Source organism: Helianthus annuus, chromosome 5, assembly GCF_002127325.2.
Source record: "Helianthus annuus cultivar XRQ/B chromosome 5, HanXRQr2.0-SUNRISE, whole genome shotgun sequence".
Classification (NCBI taxonomy): domain Eukaryota; kingdom Viridiplantae; phylum Streptophyta; class Magnoliopsida; order Asterales; family Asteraceae; genus Helianthus; species Helianthus annuus.
Window position 1 is genome coordinate 164,403,974 of NC_035437.2, and position 10,220 is coordinate 164,414,193.

The following is a 10,220-nucleotide window of genomic DNA, read 5'->3' on the forward strand; positions in this document are numbered from 1 at the left end:
ACTCCTCTTGCTCAGTCAAATGCAGAAGTCTGGCGGTCATAGGTTTTAAATCAAAATCAAGTTTAGCCATCCTTGAAACATTATCAGGCAGTTGTTGTATTGTTTTTAAAATAAAATTAATAAGAAGAAGAAGAATATAAAAATAACAATGTACTTTTATGTGAATAAAAATGTAATTTTTAATATAAGTAGTTCGAAGAATAATATTAAAACTTACAAAATCTTTAGAAGCCGTACGAACAAACTTATAAACACGACCATCTTCTTGTTCATCAATAGTTGGCTCTTCAACTGCATCAATAGGTGCAACTACATGCTGAAAATCACATATAACATTTATTAGAATAACAATATAGTAATTAAATATAAAAAGAAGCAAGCAAATGTATAGTTACCTCATCAACATCTACATCAGCAAAATTAATTTCAACACTATTTTTTCCAAGAATTTTTAAATGAAAATAATTTCCAAAACCTCTTGTGAATATTAAATAACAACCAACCTCCAATTGAAACAGATTAACAATTACATCAATACCAATGGAGAAATCGACTTTACCATCAAGGGTTTCAATCTTGACGTGAAAGATTTTGTTGCCTATATCTATAATGGAAATTATATGATTTGATGTATAATCATAATAGTTGGGAAGAATGGACTCGGGAATGACCTGTAGAAATAATAACAAAAATAATAAAAAAGTTAGTTTTGTAATCAGTTCATAAAAAGTAAATATATTAACATAAATAAAATGAAAGTAAAAAATAATCTTACAATAAAGTTACATGTTGTAGATAACAGCGATGTCCAGAAAGAGCTTTGAATCACACCATCAATGAAATGTGTTATTTTGAATGTAGAAAACTCGACAGGATTGAAGAGCACCAAACAACCTTTTTTCAGATGTAAATGTTTTACAACATTTGACCAACCATGGAAAAAGAAATGTTTCCTTTGGCTTTGCTTAAACATTAAATGTTCGACCATCTGGACTTTGTATCACAATATTTGTAGGTGCTTTATTGTTACCCCACAATTTGGATGCAGCGTCTGAAGGAATGGCCTGATAAAGCAACGAATCCAAAATAAGTTATAATTATATTTCTAATTTATAAACCATAACATAACTTTAAATTGTATTTCATGATAACAACAAAAAAAAGTATAATTAATGTCTGAATTTAGAAAATACCAGTAAAAGTTCGTCCACTACATTCATGTGTCTACAAAAGAGTGGTTCTCTAATACTGATTGAAAAAAGAAGATATTAATAAAATATAACTTGTTAATGGTATTATTCACAACAAATGATAACATTAAAAAGAAAAAAAAATACCTTAAAGAACTTTCAGCCATATTAAAAACCTACAAACACATGTAACGTAAACAAAACAATTAAGATTATCTATTATGAATTTTCAAATTAATTAAATTAATTAACAATTTTAGTTATAATATATGCTGATTATTTTTTTTAAAACATATATGAAATAAAATCAACTAAAAACACATAACGAATCCTTATCAACCATGTGATAATATAAGCTTATTAGTATAAAAACATGTTACAATCCATGCTGATTAGTTACATAAACAAAAATGTGATGGAGATGTTATAATAACAGTTTGTAATACATTAATAGGTTTCATAAACATTCGGTTTCATAAACATACAGAATGTAAGAAACGTACCTTGTAGATTTACTTCATGATCAAGAACAGGTAACTTGATTTTGATTCGAAAAACTTAGATATATAAAAAAACTGTTTGGTTATCATATAGAAAACCGAATTGCATAATATATATATAAACAGGTGACATATACTAAGATAGAACAAAGCAATGTTATTACAAATCTTGTAAAAATTTATATAATAACTAACGATACATATTTCCAAATATGTATTAATAGAAATCAATTATAATTGTTTCCTTATAATTTGTTACAATTATGTGGAACATTCCAAAAATATCATATCAATACGAAAAATAAAACCATTCTTGAAGAATGATGATAAAAGTCAAATGTTAATTAATTTTAAAAATTAGATAAAACTTTCAAAATCGACAATATATTTACTTTTTATTTATTTATTAATTTATTTATTATTTAGGTTATATGGTAACAAAAATTGCATTTCACACTAACCACATCATAAGCATATCAACAACATATACATATTAGAAAATACTTGTCTAACAAACCATCAGTACTATCCCAAAGTTTCAAAACAAACCAACCATAAAACCACATTTAATATTCATGCTTAACCATCTAAAATAAACATAATAACCAACATTCACGAACCGCCTCTTTTCTTTGTGATCTTGGGTACGACTTTGGTCAACATCAAACGCTGAAAAGACTTGACGTACGTAAAGAAAAGAAAAGAGTGGAGCCGATCTCAATAAGCCATTTACCAAAAACTGCGTGTATGGCTAATGAGATAAATCTATATGATAACAAAAACTGCATTTGACGTCGAAACAATTAACAACCAAGTTTTGACAGTAAATAATGTCAAAGTTGTGTTATCCATTAACAGGAACACTAAGACTAAAGTATCAACTTTCATACAATAGGGTGTTGTTTACTTACTATTTGTTCAAAAGGTAAATGAAACACACTAACCACATCATCAGCATATAACCAACATATACATACTACCAAAATATATTACTAACCAACCATCCGTACTATCCCCAAGTAACAAAACAAACCAACCAAAAACCATATTTAATATTCATGCTTAACCATCTAACATAAACATAATAACCAACATTCAGGCACGGTGTCTTTTCTTTGTGATCTTGTGTACGACTTTCGTCAACATCAAATGCTGAGAAGATTTGACTTACGAAAGGAAAAGAGTGGCGCCGAACTTGATGTGATTCAATTTCAAGAAAGCTGGCCACTTTTTAAAGCCATACCTGAACCCCTTCACAGACTTCTCGGCTCTAGTGCACAACTTAGTGAGTTCAAATTTTTCGTTATGAACTGTAACATTGTGCAAGTTGTCAATAGAAAGACACAGATGGCTTGAAACATCGGTCGATAAAGGTTGAGAAAAAAAACAAAAGGATTAATTATATGATTCATTAATAAGTTATGTATCTTGTATTATAAAATTTTAAGGAAAAAAATCATATTATAAAGTTTACCAGTCTGCTTCCTGCTTTCTTTGTGAACTCAATTACATTAGTTTTCTTGAACTTTTCCGATGTAGAGCATTTACGGTCAACATCATGAGCTTTGGAAGTCAAGGAACTGAATGCCTTACGCTTTGGTTTAGCCTAAAACAATAAGTGTAAAAATAATATAGAAATGTAAACTTTTGTTATATAAAATACATTAATAAGAAAAAAGTGTACAACAATACGATACATGGTTGTTTAAATAATCAGAGATAATTTAACGGTAGAATACTTACATGTTTGTTTTTAGCAAAGCTGATTTCCTGAAGGACCATACAATCATCAACTTTCAGAAACTTAGAACGTGTACCATAAAGATGTCAAGGATCTGGATACCTGACCCTTTGGTTTAGTCTAAATAATTGAAAGTAAACAATAAGTGAAATTTTTTTACATAAATGTAAAGTGTTGATGTATAAAGTTTAAGTCAACAGTATATGTAATCGTATAAATGACACGATAAAGTTTTATAAAAAAATTGAATATTGAAAACAAACATTAAATAAGTATTAAATTAACATATTAAAATGAAAAATATATTTATTCATTAAAAGGATTATATATTTGTAAAGTCAGTTAGTATAGAGAAAATAAATTTTTTGATATAAAAAAATATGGAAAACAATCTTGGCCTTCCCTTTTGGGTATTGAAAATAAGTATTAAATTAAGTTAGTATATAACAAACACCATTGGAGATACAGTCTCGTGACCAAATACAATCTTGGCCTTCCCTTTTGGGTCATTCTACATAAAAGTGAATAATAAGCATATAAATATACAACCAACTAATTAAAACCGTTATATAATATATAAGGAACGTTGTGAACACTTACATGAGACCGATAGGAATCACAGGAAGATGAAAGCCGCATATAGTCACCAACAACATCTTCATCAACATCACTTTCATATGTAAACACCTTAGCTTTGTGTTCCCACTAAAAAAAACATAATATTAAAAAATTTAGACATTCTTAAATTGAACATTAACCAATAAGTTCGTATTAGATAAATATTTAACTATAAGCGTAATAACACTAACCGCAAGGAGTAGATCAAATCCGTCATCACCGTAAATAGGATCATCCAACACAACAACGTCCACCTTCGTGAAATACATTTTAATACCAGTTTCATGATCAAAAACCGACAACTCAAAAGTCTCATATCCAGTCATTGAAAAAATAAAATTACACCGGGTATCTAATAAAAGATCACTAATAAGCTTAGATCATCCATCAGTGAAAGCACAATTGTTAGACAACACATCCATCCTCACATTCCAAAACCTATCACCCACATAAAGACTTGCTAATCCACCTTTCAATACTTGAATTACAATCATTAGAATCACCAACATTGCCTTCGCCGATCTCGAGAAGCCATTTACCAAATTCTTTTATCTCCTCGATGTTTGAGCTACTCGATCCAACAGACAAACACATGTTCGTTGTCAAATTTAACACCTTGAAACTCGACCATATGTAAGATGAACATAAAGAGGCGTGTACGATGTCTTGCCTGCTTCCATTTTGTACAACTGGTAGGATTTGCCTAAAGTCACCACCAAATACAATAGCCTTTCCACCAAATGGAAGTTCATAATTTCGTGAATCAGAGACACTCAAAACATCTTTCAATGTATGGTCAAGAGCCTCAAAAGCATGTTTGTGTACCATCGGTGCTTCATCCTAAATAATCATCTTGGCTTCGTTTAGAAGAATAGCAATTTCAGAATTAGGCTTAATATGGCAAACGGAATCTTCAGTAAGATTAATTGGAATATGGAATCTGGAATGGGTGGTATAACCTCGTGACAACAACAGCTATATGTTATCTGGTTATACACTGCTCTTTGATCATCATTTAAAGAATTATGAAGCTTATTGAACTCAGCCCTAACTTCATCCATTTCCCATGAAAGCTCCTCGTTTATCAGACTGTTGGTCTCATATATTGTGGAATTTTCGTCAGGAACAGGCATTAGTGAGAATCTATGCAATCTGGATCCATTACGAATAACATAGTTTTCGATTTTAGACAATGTTATATTCTTTAAACGTTCATCTGAAACACCCAATCATGAGTCTTTTGTGCTACTGATTTTATGTATCTTTTTAGGACATGCACGTTCTCCTCTTATCATGTTCAATTTTCGTCGTTGGTAGTTTAAGCTTGAAAACAATTAGTGGTATATTATCATGACAGATACCATATTTTTGAATATAACTAACAATGGTATCGACTATAAATGCTTGTTGATTATCGATGTTTAAATATATATATTTACAAATTAAGATATGGTTGTTTAAATGTGATTTGCATTTATTATATAAGTTCTAACTCATATTTACAAAAAATTTAATGTAACCTTAAATCTTGAAGTAAACAGTAAAGATGAATTCCATAAAAAAATCAATGAAGAAAAAGAAAAGTTGAAAATTAATATTAAAATATTGAAAGTATAAATTTCAGAATATCTCTTTGTAGACTACATTGGTAATTTTATTAGTAATGTTCTCATCACTGTCTAAATATTAACATCTTTAAGCCATCTATACTTTTGAATTTTGAAAACGTCAAATAAATATTAACATCAACTAAAAAGGGTTGACTTTACAAAATTAACTATTATTTGTAATTATTAAAAATTCGATATCTATATTATAAAAGAATGAAAATTACCGTAATTTTAAATTTTTTAAGATTCTATATATAAAGATTATAATCAAATAAAACATACAACATTCATCAAAATTATTAGTCTACCAAAATTGGTTTCCATATTAGCTAAAATTGATTGTAAATTAGTAAATAAATCAATTTAAGTATCATACTTTTATATTATATAACAACATAAGTTCAAATACTGTTTAACACCTTTTTTTTGAAAAAAAACATATAAATATTCTCAAAATTTATATATGTATTGTTTCATTATTGGTTTGAGATAGATGAATTTTTTCTAAAATATATTAACTTATTAAAAAATATACATTTAAAAACCAAATTTTAAAAATAAGATAACATAAATCAATTAACATATTTCAGTATTGGTTTCGAATAGATGGATAAATAGTATATGACATGTTAACTGCTAGTTTATGAAGTTGACATACCAATAAAAATTTATTTTTAAACAATAATAAACCAACAGTGAAGATACTCTTTTTAACATTAATAAAGCATAGAACAGAATTATTGTATCGTACAAATATATTTAGAGGTTCGGATGGTTGAGTGTAGGAATCGATATCATAACCAAAACAACTTTTGATGTGGAAATAAATAAGACAAATATGAAAAGGAAGGTAATACCAAAATTTTGTTATCCATTCAAACCAAAACTAATAGCTATTTATCAGATTTCACACAAAAGAGCTTTGTTTACGTACTAACAGTTCTACCGATAACATATCCGACTATCCACCGTCAACCATCCTTCACTAATACCCACCAATGATCAAAAAACGAATACCACATTAACTGTTCAGCCTAAACCAACAAACAAAAACCACGATTTCCTTTGTCGTCACGCGCGACCTCTTTTCTTTGTAGTCTTGTGTACAAATTTGGTCAACATCAAAAGCTGCGAAGACTTGACGTACTTAAAGAAAAGTGTGGCGCCGAACCGGATGTGATTTGATTTCAAGAAAGTTGACCACTTGGTAAAACCAAACCTGTAACCATCATCAGACTTCTCGGCTCTTGTGTTCATATTAGTTAGCTCACTCCTTAGGTTCTGGATCGTAACGTCACGCAAGTTGTCAACAGAAAGAGACAGATCACTCGAAACATCAACCGGTAAATGCTCGGTAAATGCTGAGAAATGAACAGAACGGATTAATTATTAAATTCATTTATCAAAAAATTAGTAGACATTTAATAAGTAATAATTGTTATAATCATATCATAACGTATACCAGTTTGATTTCAGCCACTTTGGTAAACTCTAAAAATGAATTGTTTTTCAACCTTTTGACTGTACGTTTACGGCGAACATCAGCCGTCGCCGTGGTGGATCTGCAAGCCTCACGCTTTGATTTAACCTATATATTTAAAAGATATAAAATAAGTATCATAATTAAAAAGAACTATAATGATTTCATGAATGAATTTTATTAGTAAACATTATACAATGTGTACTTACAGTAATGTTTTCAGAAGGCTTCATTATATCAATGACAACACACTCATTCTTCCTCGAAACGTTTAAACGCGTACGATAGGCGATATGAGAATTCTTGGACAACTTGTGTAAACGAAATATATTCTTTGGTATCAAGAAATTATCGAGATTCATATCAAACTTGCTTTTGACATAAAACAAAAGAAAAAAATATGATAAAGTAAAACACATAATATGATAAAAAATACAATGTACATACTGAAAAAAAATATTAAATTATGTTATTAGTTCATATAAACCTTTGGAGAAACAGTTTCATCACCACAGACAACCTTTGACTTCCCTTTCGTGTCCAACTACACAACAGTGAATAAAAAACATATAAATATAACATGAAGTAATTAATAGCATCTATATAATATATAAACAAACTTATAAAAAAATATTACATGACATTGAGAGGTAGCAGACAGAGTCTCTTTCAAAGCATCATTCTTTGTATTCCAACAATCATTGAACTACATAAAAGAAAATAGTAGCACAATTTAATAGTGTACTTATCTAATAGATATAATAAGATCTATTAATAATTTGAATGCATACACTTACCAGCTTCTTAGCATCTTCCATCTCAATTAGAGCAGCTATATGTCGATCAAACTTGTAGTCGTCAGCATCCTAAAAAATGACATCATAAATATAAAAATATAAGAATAAAACAATGTACTGGTTGTTAAAGTTTCTTAACATATATTAACACATAGTTACATACATTAAATATATACTCAAAATTTGGAAGTTGAAAGTCACCAACACTATCCCCAGCAACACCTTCTTCAACATGACTTTCGGTAGTCTGTGGCTTCTCCTTGTGTTTCGACTACAGATAAAAAGTCCACATTAGTAACAATGTTAAATAAAGTTCAACTAATAAGATCGTATCAATCAACTTTAACAATGAAGGAGTGTTGTTTTTAGGATCCATAACTACAAAGGAAGTAAGCAAGGTTTTTAAAAAATATAACGGTAATCTATTTATAGAAACAATGTCTATTTACAGAAACCGAATAATAATTCCGAATACATAAAATTAAACTTAAAACAGTAATTTGTTTATAGAAACAAAAAAAAAACTTTAAAAGGAAATTAAAGGTATCCTTAAAGAATTAACAACTAACTAAATAGAAAAAAAAATATAATTGATAAAACAAACCATATGAACTTCAAGAGATAATCACATAAACTTTCAAAATAAAGCATAAAGACAAAACTTAAAACCAAAGACTATAGATATCAATAAACAAACAACACCAAGAAAATTGAACTTACCTGTTTTGGTTGACGAACACTCCGAGTTCGATTGTCACAAAAGATTGATGGTTCACCATGAGAAAAAAACCATAAATCATTCAGAACATATATTATTAATTTTTGAAAAAAAAACCGAACAGAAAGGATAAAATCAACTAATAAGTGGCGCCGAACCGGATGTGATTTCATTTCAAGAAAGATGACCACTTGGTAAAACCACCTGTAACCATCACCAGACTTCTCGGCTCTTATTTTCATAAGGTATTTCCTATGAATCGAAACAAAAAACATAAAAGCTTAAATAAATTATTATCTGTTGAAAAAATGAAAACCAAAGAAACATACCAACAATATAGGATCATCTCCGAATGGGAAATCAAATGTTGTTGTTGATGAAAATCATCCTAAGAAACATAAAACATTAACCTTTGAAAATGAAAAAATAAAGGTAAAATAATTCAGTTAATTACAAACTCCTATAATTTAGTAAATGAACACAAACCTTTGAACTTTGATTTTCATCACAAAGAACACTTGCTTTCCCTTTCGGTTCAGTTTTTTTTATCCCAATCATCTTTGAACTACATATAAGGGAAAAAATGTTTAACAATCTAATACGAATAGTAATTAAATTTAACAAAATAAGAAGAAAAAAAACGATGACAAAAATAATAATAATTAGAAAACAAATTAACATATCAAAAATAATGGGTCATCTTCCTCAATAAGCTTTAAAATGAAGAACAGTTGATACTCTGATCAATATATATGGAAATTAAATATGAAGGCTTTTTAAAAATTAAAACGGTAAACTATTTATAGAAACAAACTTATAATATCGGGAGAAACTTCTAAAAAAATTATTAAAAATGAACGGTTTCAAAAAAATTTAAAACCTATTTATTTTTAGAAACACAATAAATATTTCGTAAAAACATATCACACACTAAAAATTTACATAATCTTTAATGGATTCAAAATTAACACAATATAAAATTTATTACTTAATCATGAAAAAAGAAAAACAGAAATAAAAAACCAAAACAAAAGAATCATTAATACATATTAATACAATACAAAATTTATTAGTAAAAAAACTAAGATTTTCAAATTTCAAAAAATATCATAGTTAGATTTGCCAAAATAATAAACAAAATAACTTAAAAATTATAGAGATTAACATAAACGATGAAAACTATCATTATACCGGATCAAAAAACACCAAAAAACGATAAAATTAAACTTACCTCTTGTGTTCGAAGAAGATTCAGACTCCTGCAGTTGCATAAGTCATCATCAATAAGTTCAAGACATTGACCATATGGAACTTTTCCTTCCTACAATAAGTTTGCAAAATCATACGGTATTTCCTATGAATCGAAACAAAAAACATATAATCTTAAATAACTTATTGTCTGTTGATAAAATGAAAACCAAAGAAACATATAAAAAAATATAGGATCATAGTCATCAATCAAATTTAAAAACGATTGGATCGTTGTTTTTAGGATCCATAATTGCAAAGGAATAAAGGAATTTTTTTTAAATATAATGGTGACTTATTTATAGAAACAATGTCTAA

At 28.3% G+C, this 10,220-nt stretch overlaps 1 protein-coding gene across 1 annotated transcript; it reads right to left on the reverse strand.

The window, feature by feature from the left end:
* Positions 1–7,560: 7,560 nt before the first annotated feature.
* LOC110939412 lies at positions 7,561–9,038 on the reverse strand. Its single transcript, XM_022181041.2, has 6 exons — positions 8,984–9,038; positions 8,657–8,906; positions 8,100–8,207; positions 7,937–8,005; positions 7,777–7,845; positions 7,561–7,683 (listed from the first exon to the last, which is right to left on the reverse strand). The coding sequence occupies exons 1-6, from the start codon at positions 8,998–9,000 to the stop codon at positions 7,612–7,614; spliced, it is 585 nt and encodes a 194-aa protein (XP_022036733.2). The 5' UTR covers positions 9,001–9,038; the 3' UTR covers positions 7,561–7,611.
* Between the last annotated feature and the right edge of the window lie 1,182 nt (positions 9,039–10,220).